At 58.8% G+C, this 17,502-nt stretch overlaps 1 protein-coding gene across 3 annotated transcripts in view; it reads left to right on the forward strand.

The window, feature by feature from the left end:
* Positions 1 to 17,502, forward strand: part of RARA (retinoic acid receptor alpha) — a 96,808-nt gene that overhangs the window by 22,808 nt on the left and 56,498 nt on the right. For all 3 annotated transcript variants that reach the window (XM_019550346.1, XM_019550345.1, XM_019550348.1), the window contains exon 2: positions 11,847 to 12,371. In XM_019550346.1, coding sequence (XP_019405891.1) covers positions 12,194 to 12,371 — 178 coding nt within the window. In that variant the 5' untranslated portion in view covers positions 11,847 to 12,193. The remainder of the gene's footprint in view (positions 1 to 11,846; positions 12,372 to 17,502) is intronic.

The raw sequence follows: 17,502 nt of genomic DNA on the forward strand, positions 1-17,502 counted from the left end.
CTAACAGGACCTAACAAGTTGGGTCTGTTCTGGCAGCAGGGCAAGAGCTACAGCACTGAACAGGCAGGTCCAGCCAGACCCCAGCTCCCCCTAGCAGTAGGTCCCAGATGAGAGCAGCACCCCGGCTCTTCCCCCATCCCTCTTTCCCCCCAACACTGGGATGCTCCCTGTCAGTTTGGGTAATACTAACTCACCTGGTCTTGAAGCCTGCATTCTTAGCACAGCACCTCAGGACCTCCTTCTTGCTCCTGGGCCAGTAGGCCGCCTCCAGCTTCTCTCTGTCCCCACCCCTGCCCTGGATCCCAGGTTCAGGTCTGCAGCTCTGTGCATCCCACCTGCCTGCTGCGACTGGCTCTTCCTTGGGCAGCCGTGATTTTCAGTGGTGAATTATTGCATCGTTCACGCTTGGCTGCAGCCTTGCAGGCAGCTACACTGCCCAGTGCTGAAGAGCAACGTTGCTGTGCAGCCCGGAGCTGTGTGCAAAAGGTGGGGGAGGGAGGAATCCAGTGTCCAGGCCCCCACTTCATGTTCATTGCCGGGATGCTGAAGCTGCTTGGTGCCTACGTGCCACTTCAGCCCCTTCGAGCCTCTCCCTGTGGGTCAGGCCTCCTGCCAGACCAGCCCTGGCCTCCCCTGCATCTGGGTCAGTGCCTGGAGAAGTGGCAACCCAGGAGCGGGGGCAGGAGTCTGTCTGTCCGTCGATCCGTCTGTCCTGTGCAAAGTGCCTCGCCAGGAGGTTTCTTGTGGCTGGGACTTGGCCTGGGCTCCACGGCCTTGTTTTCTATGCAGCTTGGAATGCAGCTTTGGATTCCAGGAAGTGTCGATTCCTAGCCAGCCCCTGCTGGGGGAAACTGGAGGAAAAGACTCCTGCAGCCCAGGACGGACCGTTTTGGGGATTGGGGAGGGGAGGGAGTTGCTGGCCAGGACTCACCAGTTCCCTGCAGAGCCTTCCCTGATTGTGTCTGAGTGTTTCTTACCAAGGGATCTCCTGGGTAATTGGGGTCCCCTAGGACTCCTGGGTTCTGTTTCCAGCTGTAGGAGGGGAGTAGGTGCAATGGGGAGAGGAGAGGGCCTGGGAGTTGGGATTCCCAACTTCTGCCCTGACTGCTTGTGAGTCCCTTGGCTGTGGTCTGCCCCACTCTCCTCCTGGTCTTGGGCATTGCTAGGCTGGGCTCAAGGAGGCTCCATAAAACCTCCACTAAAGTGGCCCCTGGTGGAGTCACTTGAGCAGGCAAAAGGGATCATGTCTCCTGCCCTGTTGCTCTGCCCTGCCCTGCCCTGCAGCCCCCAGTGCTATTATGGAAGGTGATGCCCAGCTTGCCCAAGAGGAAGGGATAAAAGGGAAGGGGGCAATGTGTTTGTTTTCCCTAATGAGCCCTTGTGCCAACTCTTGCCCTTGGTGCCAGGGATATAAATCCAGAGGGGTTGTCCTGTGGGAACCTGGCCAGGGTAGGGGAGCTGACCATGTGTTTACATTGCATCAAACCTGGCTCCTGGCAGGATGCAGCTGGTTGAGCAGTGACCACTGGGCTCCAGGAATGGCTATGCTGCCTGTAGGGCAAGGAGGAGCAGAGGCTCCTGCACATGGTGCTTGCAGAAGGTGGCACTTGGGACTGGTGGCCCAATGGCTGTAGCAGCCCAGCCCAGTAAGAGGGTGTGTAGAAGAGAGGGTGCAGCCATGCGGGTGAAAGGGATATTCTGTGCTTTGAGGACAGGGCTGGAGTGATGCCACCGTGTGTTGCCAGTGTTGGGGGAGCTGCAGGGTTTCAGTTCCCACCCCAAGAGGGCTGGCTGTTTTTGGTGCTTGCATGCTTATGCTGCTCCTGAAAGAGCCTGTTTTGTCTTGGGGCTCTGTGACTGGCTCCTGGTCCCAAGAGCCTGTGCTCCTCCCTAGAGCCAGTGTTTTCAGGGAAGACTCGGACCAGTGGGCACGTGCCTCTGGGGGGCCCTCCTGCCTGTGCTCTTTGCCCCACTGGGCAAGTACCCTGAGCTGGGTGCCCTGTAGCACCAGGGAGAAAATGGCTCCTCTATCCCCTCCCAGAGCTATGTTGGTAATGTGACATGGGGCTTGATAGCCTAGCTTTGTGGATGGCATGGGCCATGCATGTGTGTGAACCTGTGGGCAGACACTTAACCTTTGGTACTCTGTCCTGTCTAGCTGGCTTTACAAACAGGTGCTCCTGGGTTCTGGTATTGGTAGTACATGGGAGCGTGGTGTGTAACCAGGCAGGGAGTCATGGCATTTGTGGCTATGCATAGGTGTTGGGGGGGGGGAGGGGTGGTCTTTGCTTTGCCTTGCGCTGATGCTGCTGTGGGAGAGGCAGGCTTCTCTCCTCTTGCTTGCGCAGCCTCCAGCCACCTCATGGGCTGCATGCCAGAGCGAAGGGAGTTCAGAACTTGTCTTATGGGCCTACCAGTGGGCTGGGCAGTGGCTATCCTGCTTGGGTTGTGAACCCCTACTGTAAGACCTCTTTGCCTGGTGGCTCTGCCAGGGTTCATGGGAAGCAGCTGTCCCTCCATCCACTGGCCTGCATCTCTGCCTCCAGCTCCATATGCCAGGGACATGGCTGGGGTAGCTAGTCTCCAGTGCTTAACTTGCAGGGGGTTGCAAAAAGCTGGGGAGGCTGCAGAGGCCAGATTGGAAGGGGCCATAGAGAGCTCCCTTGCTCCTGGCCAGTGATGGCCCCAGGAGAGGAAAGGCGGTCGTGGGGGTGCACAGCTGCTTGCGGCACATAACTAGATAGTGCACACAGAAAATCCTGAGGATCAGACCTGATACGCAAGGGGGAGAGTGTGGACTGGGCTGCAGGTCAGGGAAGAGGCAGGTTTATGAGCATGGCGGAGCTTGCTCCTTTGCATAGTGTGGGGATGCAGCTGCTTCTGGTGTGGTGCATGGCAATTCAGAGCAATACGATTGTCTCATTGAGGGTCTGTCCAGGCCAGGCAGATGGCTCCCCCCCTGCCTAACTCTTGGATGGTGCAGGCTGCTGGATTGGTGCAGTGGGTCCCCCTGGGTGGCAAGAGTTTGGATGCCTGGGCTGCTTGCTGTTTCCTGGAGTCAGCTTGTGATCCCAGCTAGGTGTTTGGCTTGCTCCTCAGCATCTGAGCCCCCTGCTTCTCTTAGCTTGCCTCATGTGGGAGCAAAGGCCCAAAGAGGCAAAGGTACTAGCCTGTGGTCATTCAAGAAACCAGTGGTAAAGCAGGGAAATGACCCCAGGTCCCCTGACTTTTAGGTTGGTGTCCAGACCTCAGGGCTGGCCCTCCACCCCCCTGAGGGCTTTTGTGGTGCTGGGATTTCCCAAGGTCAAACAGCAACACTTGCGGAGTGTGGGGGCCTTGGCAACTCAATCCCATGCTGCTGTCTAGGCAGACAGGACTGGGGCCAGCTCCAGGGTAAAGGCTGGTGGGTGAAGAAGGGCTGGAGGGGCTGTCCTTGTGCCCTAAACTTCAAAGCTGCCTGGGGGAATGAAGTCCAAGGTGAGGCCTATGGCAGTTAGGCATTGCATGCCTGATGAGGAGCTGGTGCCCTGGTTCCTGCTTCCCCACTTACTGCTAGTTGTGCTGTCCCAGGGCTGGCCACTCCCTGCCCCCTGTGCCTCACCCATGACCTTGTCAACCCTGGGAGGAATTTTGTCTGGTATGAACTGGCTGCCCTGCATCCTGGCCTCATTATCTCTGTTACTGCTGTTCCTTGGTGCTCATCGGAGAGTGGGCAGAGCCCTGAAGTGAGGGTGTTTCACAGCTGGGGCTGGGATGCCCAGGTGAGTGGGGTTAGAGGGGTGAGGGAACCCTGATGGCAGTCCCAATTGCACAAGGTGTGGGGCAGCCCTCAGCCCAGGCACCCCTACCAGCCAAGCCCATGGAGGGGAATAGGGGGATGCTCTGAATACTTCTGCACCTCTCTGGCATCTGTCCCATGGTCCTCTCACCTGGGTCTTGTTCTCTCTCTTCACGGGGAGACACCAGACCTCTCTTTTCTATAGCTTCTGCTTCCCATCCCTACATCACCACTGCTGAAGCCTCATAATCTCACTGTGTAGCCGCTGTCTCTGTTTCTTACTGGGGGGGAGGTGTGCATGTGCACAGTTTGTACAGGAGGCTGAAGGGGGGTTAATTGCACAGATCTGGCTTCTGGATGGGTGTTTGGGGCTGGAGCAGGTTCTGTGTTCGCCCAAATAGTGAAATGCAGACACTTGATGGGCTTATTTCACCCCTCCTGTACCAGTAGCATTCTGACAGCTTTGCACTTAAACCTTCAGTGAAGACTTCTCCTATTGCTCTAGTTGCATGTGGGGAAGGACTTAAGTCCTGTGTTTGGGGACTTTGTATATTTGATTCAGTTGCCTGGTGCAGTGAGCTCCAGCACTGCAGGGTCCTGAGAGCAGAAAGGCTGTAGGGCAGTAGAGGAATCTTGGATGTCTCCCCTAAGGCCCTAAGCTTCCAGACCTGATGTGCTGGCGCCCACATGGTCCTTGGTTGTTGCAGAATCTGCTATAGTGAGGTTGTTTGGGCTCAGAAGTGCTTGGTCTCGGAAGCAGTTTGGGCTGCCCAGCGTCTGGCTGGTCTGTGAAACTAAGCAAGATCAGATGGGCTCAGTGCTGGGATGGGAGAGCTGGTGAAGGAGAAGGGTGGTGTTGGCAATAGTGTGGGTGGTGCTCTCCTCTGGTTAAGTCCCACCTAGCATGTATGGAGGGGGCACTTCATCACTGCGCTTCGGGTGTTGAAAAGCCCTTGGTTTGTGTCTCTCTCTCTTCAGCCCCATGGTGTTCACTTGGTGTCTGGTGTGAGCTGGCTGCCCTGTGTTGCTAGTTCCAGGGCAGGTGATCCTAATCCTCTTTCTGTGCCACGTGTTGTTAAGCAGCTGCTTTGTTTCTCCCCAGAGGTGGCCGCACCTTAGTGTTTGTGATCCCTTTGCTTTCACCTTGCCAGAAACCTTGGAGGATTGGTGTGTCAGTGGGGTGAGCGGGGCCAGAGAAGGTGCGCCGTGTACTCACGTGAGAGGGGGTGTGACCGGGACACCCGGGTTCCGCTCCCAGGTCTGTCATGGACAAGCCCTTTCCCATCTGGTGCCTCACATTCCTGTGCAGGCAGCTCTGAATAACCCAGGACCTTCGCCTCCCCTGAGGTCCCCAGTCTCTTTTGGCAGAGGCTTTCTTAGCTTGTGCTGGCTCCAGTGGTTGTATCAGGGGGGGCGGTGTGTGTTGTTGGGGGTGGGCTGGCCTCCAGTCCCAGCCTGTTATGCTTTCCTTTGGGGTGTGTAGGCTTGGGGGCCAAGGAGTGGAAGGCTTGCCACCTTGCGGCTGGAGCCTGTCTGCGTGTCCGTCTGTCGGTTCCTGGCAAGCCTTACTTGTGTTGCTCTCTCCCAGGCCCGTTGCACGTTCGGGGGCGTTAACAGGGTTGAGTAATCGGGCTCCGGCTGAGCCTGGCTTGGCGCCCAGGGAGCACTTGGCACTAGAAAATATAAACAGTTCTTCCCACTCCCCCTTCCTAGCTCCCTTGGCTGGAGCAGCTTGTGCTGCTTGAACCAGAGGCTGGGGCCTGTCTGTCAGGAACAACAGCAGCACCAGCCCTGGTGGGCGAGGGAGCCTCATGGTGCCAGGGCTGGAGCCAAGCCTGGGTGTCCGGGCCCAGAGCAGCATGTGCTAACTACTGTTGGCATTGGTGGGTGCTGCTAGGACCTAAAATAGCCCCGGTGCCTGGGCACAAGGGCTGGGCTCTTGCAGCAGTGGTGAGTAGATGCCAAAGAAAGTTGGGAAGGCATCACCGTCCCAAGATTTGGGAGAGGTACCACCAGCATAAAGGAGGTATATATTGCCTGCTCCAGCCACTGCCTTCCTACCCGGGTCTATTCAGGGCCTCCTGCTTGCTTGTCCCCTCTGCCCAGAGGAGAGAACGGAGCTCCTCGGGATGTCTGCGCTGCTCCTTGAGGATGCAGTGTGGTGGAAGCAATTCTTCTGTTGGTGGCAGTTGCATCCTTTGTCTAACCCCTGGATGGCTGGGCTGTGGCCTCTCCTACTGGGTGCTTGCTGCCTTGTTTGGCATGCATTGGCAAAGCCATGTCTTTGTGTGAACCTGCTTTTTCTCTTTGGGAAGTGATGCGAAGTGCAAAGTGATGGTGCTCTCGCCTGTGGGTAGGGGCTTGTGTATTTGGGAGATCGCCAGGAACAGGAACAATTTCTAAGCCCAGTGTTGCTCCCCTTGACGTGGTGGTCTCCTGCTCCCCACCCCCACTTTACTTCCTGTCCTGAACTGCTGTGGCATAGCTCTTGGCCACCATGTTCTACCCAGTGGGGACAGTATGGCAGCACTGACCAAAGGAAATTTGGGATCCAGTGGCACAGGATTTAGGAAGCCATTGCTTTCTGTCTGGGAATACAGGGAGGGGCTGGCATGGCACAGGTGACCCCTGCCTTGGCACTGGCCATTGGTGTGGCTGGCTCAGGGTTTGGGGGGGCGGGGGTCTGGGCAGTAGTACACCTGGGGCCCTGAATCCTGGCAGTCTGGGGTGCTTGGGGTATGTGGCAGTGAGTTGCAGCCACATGGGGCTCCCTCTGCTTGCCTTGTGCCCCAGGCCCATCCCTGTGGGTAGCTGCCCCTCCCGACCTTGGCTCATTTGTCTGGAGGGGAGAAGCCCTGTCAGCTCCTGTCAGAGGAGTGTGATAAAGTGTGAAGTGGTAATTACCCTCCCCAAAACCAGACAGGGTGGGGGAGCCTAGAAGAAAAATAGTGGGGGGGAGGGACTGGGGGAGCTGCTGGGGCCTGCCTCTCACCTCCGGCTCCCTGCCCTGCAGGAGGTGGGGGCAGCTCCATGGGAAGTCCTCTGTGCTCCTCTCCGTGGGAATGGGTGTTTTTTGGAAAGTGCAGCTAGCTCTGGGTTGGAGGTTGACTGGCAGCGCTAGGCTGCCTGATCTGTAGCACGTAGTAGAAGACTGAGGCTATTTTGAATGGAACAGTGCCGTGGAGGAGGTCTGACATGGACCATGCCCCCCATTTGTGTAGAGGGGGTCATTTTGGTGCCCCCCCCACCTCGGTGCTGACAGAACTGGGGTTAGAAATGGAGCTGCAGCATTGGCCAAAGTGGGATCAGGATCAGCTGTGTGGGGTGGCTGCTCTCAGGGGGGACTAGCTGTTTGCGGAGTTGGGGTAGGCATGTTACGCTGCACCCTGCTGGCTCTGGGGTCTGAAGGAACATGGGAAGATAGGGCAGCCAGGCCATGGGGTTTGCAGGGCCCCTTGACCCCTTTCGGTTCTTCAGGGTGACTTTTTGGAGGATTTCTAGCTCGTGTCAGGGCTTCGGAGGCTTCGGTCTGACATCTTGGGGCCTTGCTGCATGGGGACTGGACATGACTTTCCCTGCTGGCATCAGCTCCTGGGCTGAACTACCCCTCTCACTGGGTAGTTGGCACTGGGTCTGGCCATGTGCCTTCTTCCAGCCTGGGTGCCTGGGCTAGTGCTCTTTCTTGGGGGCAGAGGGTGGGGCAACTCCTTTGCTATGGCACCCTTTCTGTGGGGCCTTCACCTTGGAGTAGATCCTGGGATGGGCAGGAAGGAGCCTCTGCTCCAGAGCAGGGAGCCTGGTGCAGCTTGGGAGGTGTCTGGGCCGAGGCAGGGCCTCAGCCCTTCCCTGGCCTCAGGTGTCAAGCTGGGCTCTCCCCCTCCTGACACCCGCCCCTTTATCGCTCCTATCGGGGCCAGGCCAGCCTCCCTGGGCAGGCGCAGGGTGGGCAGGCGCAGGGTGGGCAGGGCTGTACCCGCCCCAGCCCATCCCCAGGAGCTCGCCAGGCAGCCCAGCCTCGTTCCTCTGGATCCTTTTCCGCCTCCACGGGGCTGGGAGCCAGCGCTGTCCTCTCGGCAAATAAACATCCCCCTGGCTGGGCCCTGCGCCAGCCGCTTAAATAAACAGCCTGGGCTGGAATTGTGAAACCCTGGCCCCCTGCTCCTGCTCTGCAGGGACCTGCCCACCCCCACGTTGTCTCTGCTGGGGCTTGCTCCCTCCTCCCTGTCCTGGACCAGCATGTGTGGAGGGCCTGGGATGGGGGGCAAGGGGGGCGGGGGCTGGCACCTGGCCTGGATAAGAGTGTAGAAGAGCTGGGAGAGGGTGCCTTGTACTCTGCCCTCCCCAGGAATTGTAATAGCAGCACAAGGAGTGTGTTCGAGTTCCTTGCTGTGTCCCTAAATTGATCATTAGGGCAAGGTAGCTGGGGGCCAGCAGCAGATTCCTGGGGAGGGGAAGGGCAGGGGCACAGGGTAGGGCCTGGGACATGAGCCTTGCCCTGAAGGGGTGTTGTCCTCTGGTGTGCTTTTGAGCTGGGGGGCTGCATTGGCTCTGCCTAGCCAGGGCATATTGTCCTTGGGCTGATGGCACAGCACCTCTGTATCGGGCTGTCTACCTCCCCAGCCTGATTGCATCCTGCTGTGCTGCCCTGCTCCTGCCTTGCAGCTGGCCCTTGGGAATGGGGAAGGCTGGCCCTGGCCCTCAAGAAGGGCGAAGAACTGATGGGGGCACTACCCACCTGGGAGCCCTCACACTGGGTGCACACGTGGATCACCAGTCACCTGTGGAGTAGAGATGGTGGCTGGTCACTAACCCACCCAGGGCTCTGGTGAGCCTGCAGTGGGGGCAGGGTTAGGGACAGAGCTGTGAGGGGAGCCTTGGGTTTGAGTGTAGGGGGCCACTGGCTAGGACTGAAGGGCCTCTTGGGGCTTGGGCATATCTGTGCTGGACCAGCATCTTCAAGCCTGTTCTCCCAGGTTTCCAGGCCTCATGGCTTTGGGTCTGCCTACCACCCATACGATGTGGTTGGCCTGGGCACCGAAGTGGCATGACGCTGCAGACTGCCCCCGCTCAGCTCCTTGCCATTTTCACACTGAGAGGTTTCTCTGGCTTGGCTGAAGACGCTGTCCTCATTTGACCTCTTCTCACTGTGCTGATTGGGGCTGCTGGAAATAGCCATCCTGGCCAGTGAATATGTGTCTCCCCATGCTAGGGAGGGCAGCGACTGGCAAAACAAACATGCAGAGGCCCCAGGTGGAGTTGGGTGGGTCAGTGAACACAGTGCTCACCAGGATCCCATTTGGGTTGGGGGGGGCCTCTGCCCTTGGCACGCAGCAAGTGAGTGGGTAACCCAGCAGCCCAGCATGGGTGTGTGTGCATGGCATAGGAGATGAATTGGCACAGGGGGGAGCTGCCTAATGGACAGACTTTGTTTCTGCATCTGGTCTCCTTGCCAGTGCCCCCTTTCTGTGCTCGTGGAGAGCCCCTGCCATGTGCTAGCTGGTATCACCTGCTGTGGCTAGGAAGGAGTTTTCCAGCCCTACTGCTTGCCCTGGTGTCTCTAGCTGCCACTGACCCCCTGTGAAGATTGGGCTATTGCAGGAGGCCCCCTTTCCCAGAATTGTGGGACTGGGACCCTGATTCCCAGCAGGGCAGGGTGAGTGATGCAGGAGGAGGTTTGGCTGGGTACGTGGTACATCTCCCCTGCATGCAGTTCATTCTCCCAGGGCTTCCCTCTCCAGGGAGGGGTACAGGCATGAGCTGATTTCTGTCCGGTCAAAGCCCTGCCATCACTCCCTCACTCAGAGAGCTGTCTCTCATCCATGCTGGTGCCAAGATAGAGCTCCTGAGGCTGCCAGGACTCACTGTACAGAGCATGGAACAGGCAAGTGCATGTGGCTAACGCCAAGATGCCTGTGTCATGTCTTTGTGTCCCTGCCCCCCCAGGGCTGTGCAGTGCCATTGCTGGTTGGCTTTGTGGGCATGCCTGAGATTGGCTTGATGAAAAGTTTACCTGCACTGGAAGGACTTCAGCTTAGTAAAGGCAGAGGAAGAAGACTGGGCAAGATGTCCCCTTCCCAGGTCAAGGGTGGTGCTAGGTAATGGCATTTTGAGATCCCTGTGTCCATTGGCTCCAACCTGGCACCATGGTTGTGGGCTTCTGCCCAAATTAATTCTGAGAGTTGATATGCCCTATGGAGGCTCCAGGGTCTTGGGCTGGGATCCAGGGCTCTGGGCTGTCTCCCCTCACTCAGCCTTCAGGTGTAGGGATGCTGCTGTCCCTAGATCCTTTATAGGAGCAGGGCCTGGAAAAAAAAGAGAGGGTGTAGGCAGCACCCTGCCAATGCTGAGCATTGCATGGGATGGAGTGACTACTGCCATTTCACCTGGTGTGGTCAGGAACCATTGCCAGGCTCCCCAGCCACTGCTTGTGTGGCTGCTCCTGGCAAAGATGCCAGACATGGCATTGGTTGGCATTAGGAGGGCAGGAGAGACAGGTACCTTAGGGAGTGGGCCAGAGACTTGGAGGAGGTCGGAGCACTCTAGGGATTTAGTCACCTTCCCAGGGTTGATGCAAGCACTGTTCCCACTGTTGCCACTCATGTAGGCTGTCAGATAGCTGGCATCCATCAGGGTAGTGCTGGGGGCTGGGTTCAAGGTGCCCCTAGGAATGAGTTGAAGAGTGGGGTCCCTATTCATGCAAGGGGAGCCTTGGGCCACAGTACGTGCTGGGCTGGCAATGGGTATGTTGGAGGCTTCGGTAATGCCCCTTGTCCTGAAAGGGTTAAAGAGGCCCAGTGCAGAAGCATTCAGTGGGGAGCAGCGAGAGAAAGTGGGAGCTGGGTTTTGTGCAGTGAGGCGGTTCTGGGACTGGCTGAGCATGTGTTAGCAGGAGGCATGGCAGTATGGCAGCAGACAGATGCCCACAGGCATTGGGCCTGGCCCGTACAGCACAGTTGTGAGTGTTTCAGGGCTGTAGGGGCACAGGGTCTGTCACTCCTACAACAGCCCCTTCTAGCCCAGCTCCATACAGCCCTACTGGCTCTTGGCAAGGCGGGTTGGAGGTTTGCGGTGCCCGCGCCTGGCTGACAGCCTGTTCCCTGAGTCTGCTGTCTACGCGTCCTCTTGTCCTGTTAATCCACAGATTAAAAGCCTGGGGTGGGGGTTCTGGTCCTGCTGGCTTTGGCTCTGGCTTTGGCAAGTTTGGAGATTAGCTACCCCTAATCGGGGAGCACTGACTCCGTGGGCAGTAACCATTCCAGGGGATCCTGGCATCCCTGTGCTGCCCTGGGAGCAGGAGAGTGCATGTGGCAAATGGTAAGGTGCCCTGTGGCTTTGCTATGCTGTGGTGCTGCCAGCCTCTGTCTACTCCCTCACTGAAGCAAGTTGTGAGGGGCTTTGCATGTGTGTGTGCATGCATGTGTGTCCAGGGGCACTAGCCTTCTCATTCTGGCCCCATTCAGCTGCCTTGATCCAAAGAGCCTGGCCCATCGTTCCAGGTGGTGCCCGTGTCAAAACTCCAGCTACTGCTTGCCGCTAACCCAGTTCTGGGTCAGAGGGGGCCCCAGGGAGCCAGTGGCAGGGAGGCTCATGAAACCCCTTACAGCCACCTCACAGGGAGGCTCCTGGTGGCCATCCCTAGGACTTGCCCACTGCAGCCTGTCTTGGCAGCTGCTGGCATTCAGACCTGCTGGGCTCCATGGCACATTGTGTTATGGTAGAGCCTAGCAGCCCCATTGCACTAGGCATGGCATAGGCACCAGTGAGATGGGGCTTGCCCTGAAAAGGTCCCATGTTACCTAGACCAGGCACTGCCCCTGCTGAGAGACCAGGCTCTGGCATGTGCCAGGGATGCTGTGTGCTTAACATTTTCCTTACCATAGGTGCGAGGCTGTGTGGGGTCAGCCTGGACTCCTGGCCCGGTGTGTGTGACTCCTGCTTGGTGCTGATGTTACACACTCAAGTGGTGTTTTGCCGCAGGCACTGTTCCTGTGCTGGCTCCTGGCTGGAGGCTCCCCCTGCAGTGTCCAGTTGTTAACAACCCCTGTCTTGTCTCCTCTTCCCATTACAGGCCTTGTACAAGCAGCCCCTGGAACCACTGAGCGGACATCACCTGCCAGTCCTTGAATCATTGCCCACTGGAGCCAGCAGTTCCTGGGACCTGCCTGCAGTTCTGAAGGAGGCCCATTGAGAAGCATCGGCAAGGACAGTGCTGTGGGTGCCTGTCACCAGAGTCTGGACCCAGCAGATGCTGGATTAGCCCCTGAGCAGGACAAGGAGGCCCCATAACCCAAACTCTGCTCCACACAGCTCCCATGCACCTGCCTGGGCCTTGGTAAAGCCTTTGCCTTCCAGGCTTCCCACATGTGACTTCTGCTCCGGGATTGTGCATTCCCAGTGCCAGAGGGCCCCCACACCATGGCCAGCAACAGCAGCTCCTGCTCCACCCCTGGGGGCGGGCACCTCAATGGGTACCCCATGCCCCACTATGCCTTCTTCTTCCCGCACATGATTGGTGGGCTCTCACCGCCAGGCGCGCTGGCAGGCATCCAGCACCAGCTCCCTGTGAGTGGATACAGCACCCCCTCGCCAGCCAGTAAGTCCTCACCCGTCATCACAATGTTGCTTGGGAAGCTGGGCTGAGGTGGATCAGCTAGCTGATGGCTGTAGCCTGCCTGTTCTGGGGTGGGCGAGCTTGGAGCTTCCTCTGCATTGGCAAAGGTGCCAGCAGGCTGCAGATGGCAGTGCTTGTGGCTGGAGTAGTGAGGTCATGCAGGGAGGGTCTGGGAGCTCAGACTCCTGGGTTCTGCTCCATCTCCTGGAACAAGCGGTTAGATCTGGAGGATGACATGCAGCCAGGACTCCTGGGTCCAGTTGGCTGTGCTGCTGATGCACCGTGTGCCTCAGTTTCCCTGTAGGAAGCAGTTGGAATCGCCCTGCCCCACAAAGTGCTTTGGTAGCTGTGGGACGGATGGGGGTGGGGGGGTTCTGTGCCGGGAGAGAGTGACCCTGTTGCTCTGCCCCCATTGTCCTAACTTTTGCTTTTTGGGGGACGGGAAATGGCTGTGTTTAGAAACAGGAAGTGTTGGCTGGCAGGGCTCCAGGCCAGGGCTGCACTCCACCTCGCCTCATCCGGGTGCTGCGGGGGGGACACGCACCTATTTATAACCTGCCCTGCTCACTGGGCTGCTTCCTTCTCCGTCCCCTGAGCCACTCAGGGTTCCTGCCTGTCCCAGCGCAGTGCGTGGTCTTGCCAAGCACTAGGCTGCTGCAGTGGGGAGAGTCATTAGTCTAGGAGTGGGGCTGGCATCCCTGAAATGGGCTAGACCGCATCCTGAATTCTCATGTCAGGCCTCCAGCTGTTTCCTCCTGCAGTGAGCACCTTGCCTGGGTGCTGTGTTTTGCTACCTGCCAGCCAGGCTAAGCTGTGGGCTGCCACCTGCTGCCTGCTGAAGCCTGCTTCAGTGTCAGGCTTTAGGACTCTGAGAGGCTGCAGGTGCATGGGGAGCACAATAACTGGCTTGGACCAGGGTTGGGGGCGCATCTGGGCTGCCGTCCTAGTCTGTCTTGCTGCTTCAAGCCCTGCAGCGCTATGCTGCAAAGCCTCTCTGCCAGGCAGGCACTGTACTGCCCTGCCATCACTACTGACCCCGGTAAGGTAGTTTGCTGAGGAGCCATGCCCAGGGTTCATGGCAAAGACGGGAGGACCAGGGGGCTGTGGGTGCCATGGTAGGGTGAGCTCTGGTTGTGGTGCCTGCCTACTGCTCTGAACACCTCTGCGGCCATAATGTGACCTGTGTTTGTGACCTGCTGTATCTCCAGAGCATGGGGAGGCCCTTGGCACCTCTGTGCTTCCCTGTCAGCTAGCGTCATTGGTGTGTTCAAAGCCAAACAAGGAATCGAGGAGGGTCTGAACATCTCTGCTCTACCACAGGAGCTGAGCCCTGGGTAGGACTTCTAGCTGGAGTTGTTGCTGCTTTCATGGAGGGCTGCATGCCACTGCTGGCACCAGGGACTCGCAGTGGGGAAAGGGTCATGGCTGTGAAGAGCTTGCAGGTGAAGTGCCTTGAGAGGATGGAGGCTTAGACAGGGGCAGGAACTTGTCCAAGGCCCTGGGAGTGCAGTGTTGGAGTAGAGACCTTGGGCCCTGCCCACAACCCTATTGGGAGTTGTGGGGACGTGCTGTGGATGCCTCTGCTTGTGGTCCCCTCATCCCAGTCACTGCACAGACCCCACTGCTCTGAAGGCAGTTCCTGCCTGTGGAGCTGAAACCCCTGGCTCCTGCAACCATGGGGGCATCTCCAGCTTCCTGTCTCTTGAAAACACCCTCCCCCTCCCCCCATGCAGTGCAGCATGAGACTGGGGAGCCCTGTCTGAGGTGTTGGGAGGGACTGAGGAATAGGTTTGGCAGTGGAGCTGTTCAAACAGGCCTCAGTGCCTGGCCCCCACCCCTCCTGCCCCCCCCCCAGCTCAAGGGGTAGTGGTGGGGGGAGCTGGCTCTTGCCATGGGGAAATTGCCATATTCATTAAGTGCGGGGTGCAGGTCTGGGGCAGGGGCTGGGTGGCCTCCTCAGAGCTGCCATCTTCAGTGGAGTCTTGCCATTTACAGTTGAGATCCTTTCCTTTGGACCCTGCCATGGATCCACCCAGTGCTATTGGCTCCTGTGCCGGCTGTGTGTTGGGCAGTGGCTGAGCAGCTGGCAGCTCCGTGGGCAGGCGCAGGGGTGGGAGGGAGTTGAGGGCAGCTTGACATTTTGAGTGCCGCGCATGTGGCACCGCGTGTTCCTTCCCTTGGGCTCTGAGCAGGAGCAGCGCCCCCCCCACCCTTCCCCAGCATCAGAGCGGGAGCATCACTTGCCTGGAGAGGGCTTTATAAATAGCCTCAATAACAGGAAACAAAGGTTTCAAAGGATAAACAAACCTCTTGTGGCACAGGGAGGCCTGGGTGGGGGCGGGGGCTGCTGGCCTTCAAACAAGAGGCACCTGGGCCCACATCCAGCCCTGGCAAACACTCTGCTGTCCTGCTTGGGCAGGGGGCATTGGAGGGCAGTGTTTAGGGATGAGGGGACCCAGGGTTTCTAAGTTCTCTTTTGGTAGGGGGGTAGGATGTAGCGGTTAGAGTAGGGGGCAGCAGTAGAAGCCAGGGTTCCTGCGTTCTCTTCTAACTCCGTCACCTTGGGCCAGGCCTGCCCCCTCTGTGCCTCAATTTCCCCACTGAAATGGGGATGGTGGTCACCCCCCTTAGCTCTTTGTTTGCAAAGGGCCTTGGGTCTGCCCAGCCAGGCTTGGGGGGCTAAGTCCCCAGACACATACTTGACCTCTAGCAGATGTTTCACCAGTCAGGGCTGGGGGGTGGTACTTGCTGGGATGGAGATGGGCTCCATCCTTACCAGGGCTGGGTATATTAGCCTCTTCCCCTTGGCTGGGGACCTTTATCCTGGTTCAGAGGCTGGGGGTTGGGAAAGACTGTTCCTGGCTTGGAGTGGAGCAGAGCAGGTGCCCTGTCCCAGGAGGACAAGGCCCAGGGTGCCCTGCCCATCTCCGCCATGCTGCCCTCTCCTCCCCAGGCACTTCCCCAGCTGCCTGGCTGTGGTCCTGCCCATGCAAAGCTGCTCAGCCAGAGGGTGCCTGTTTCACCCCTTCCTGCCCATGCCAGCCTCCCACACAGAGCCCTGGCCTCACAGTCAGGGCCTTGCAGTCCCTGGAGACTGGACTGCTTGTCAGCCAGTCGCATGTGCAGGGAGGAGACCCCCTTCTGTGCCACCCCTCTGGGGGTCTCCAGTGCTGAAGAGGTCTCCCTGTTGGATCGGCTCCCTTCAGGCCTGGTGCACTGGCAGGTGGGGCAATCTGGCAGCTGGGTGGGCTTCCTCCAGTTCCCCCGTTACCTAGGTGCCCAGAGCTGTGCTGTCTGGAGGGTCTTCATGTCCAGCTATGGAGGTCTTGTAGGGGCAGCTTAGAGCAGTGTCTCCTGCTGGTATTGCTGTTGCAGTCCTGTTCCTCTAGTGAGGGGAACGAGCAAGGCCTTGCCCCCTGCTGCACCTTGCAGCTCGCAGCCACACTGGGATCAGGACACAGGCATCCGGGTCTCCTCCTGCCTCTGTCTGTGCAGAGCTGCAGCCTATGTGGGCCGGGCTGCCAGGCAGGCAGGCTGGGCCCATCCCTGCTGCCATGTTGACTCCACACTGGGGCAAAGTTCAGGCGTGAAGGGGCTGCCGTGACTTGTTCCTGCTGCCTGAGCCAACAGCTGCTGCTTTGGGGCCTGGGCTTGGTGCCAGCTCACCCGAGGGCTGGCACGGCGCCCGGCCAGAACATCGTGGGGGGGCACAGACGCCGTCGTCCCCCCCCGAGGTGGCTGTGCAGTACTGTCTCTCTTGGCGAGTGGGGACTGGCTGTCCCTTGGCACTCGAGCAGCCTGACCTCGCACTCTGCTGTGGGGTGGGACTGGAGCAGCACTGGCACGGGGAGCCCAGGTGTCTGGGGAGAGCAGTGGCTAGACTACTGCCTGCTAACTGGAGCAGCTTTCACCTGGGGCTGGCCCCTCAGGGTGTGTCCCCACTAGCAGCAGCTGGTGGGGAAAGGCTTGTCATTCAGCTGAGCTCCAGGCAGCCTTGGATGCCGATGGCCTCTGCACGCACTCCTCGGGCACAGGAGTGGGTAGGGTGCTGCGTGGGCCTGCCAGTCCCCTCCTCTTGCCGCCACCTGGCCGACAATGGAGCCTTTGTGGGTCTAGGGAAGCCGGTTTGCAGACGCATTCCTGCTGCCCTGGGGCTCCAAACCACCCCCACCCCTGTGACATGCACACGTGCTGCCTCGCACGCGGACCCCGGTAGGGCTTGGCAAGCGTGGTGCCACTAGCTGATTCTGTAGCAGCAGGTTCATGGTGCCTGGCACTTCCTGATTTCTGTGTATGAGTGGGGCTTGGGCACTTTTCTCAGGTGGTTAGTGTCCCCCTTCCTCCCCAGCTGAGCTGCACGGGGAAGTCTCCAGCCTTCACTGAGCTCCTGTTGCACAGGCTGTAGTGGGCAGCAACTCCCGAGAAGCACACAAGGCACGAGGTTTCCCTAGGAGTCAACCAGGGCCCTGGCTTGCTTGTGAGGGGTGGAGGTGGGGATTCCCCAGGACACCCTGGAGCTCACAGCCAAATAGTGAGCAGGAAACCATCTGCAAGAAGAGACGGACCCAGTGGGTCAGTGCAAAGCTGGCAATAGATTTGGGTGTCTGGGGCCTGTCTTCCCTGCCTGCTGGGGCTGGGCACAGATCCCACTCTTCAGCTCCACCTGGTACACAGAGCAGCTGTAGCAACTCCTACAGCCTCCCTTTCTGTTAGGGACTGGGGCTGGGGTCACTGGGGCTGGGGGCAAGGCCTGCCAAGGTGAGGTACAGCCCTGCTCAGGGCTGGCTGCCCTCACCAGGCCCAGCTGGGATTCCCTGTGGTCTGCAGCATGTGGCTTTGCGTGGTGGTGGCTGCTCGGGTGTGTTTATGGCACTGGGGGGAGGGGGGAGCTAATTGGAGTGCCTCCTCCTGATTTGATAATTACAGTGTTTATGCCCTGTGCCCGTTAACAGCCCAGCTGGCTCTGTTTATGGGGAAAGCTTGCTTTAATTACTATTGGACCCAGTTGGTGCAATGTAGGTGTGTGTGAGCCCTGTCTGGCTGGGGGCCCTTCCCTACAGGGAGGCCCCAGGGATGTCTATTGAAATGGGGGGTGGGGATGAGAGGCAGCAGC

Source organism: Crocodylus porosus, unplaced genomic scaffold (assembly GCF_001723895.1).
Source record: "Crocodylus porosus isolate Cpor-Errol unplaced genomic scaffold, CroPor_comp1, whole genome shotgun sequence".
Taxonomy (NCBI): domain Eukaryota; kingdom Metazoa; phylum Chordata; order Crocodylia; family Crocodylidae; genus Crocodylus; species Crocodylus porosus.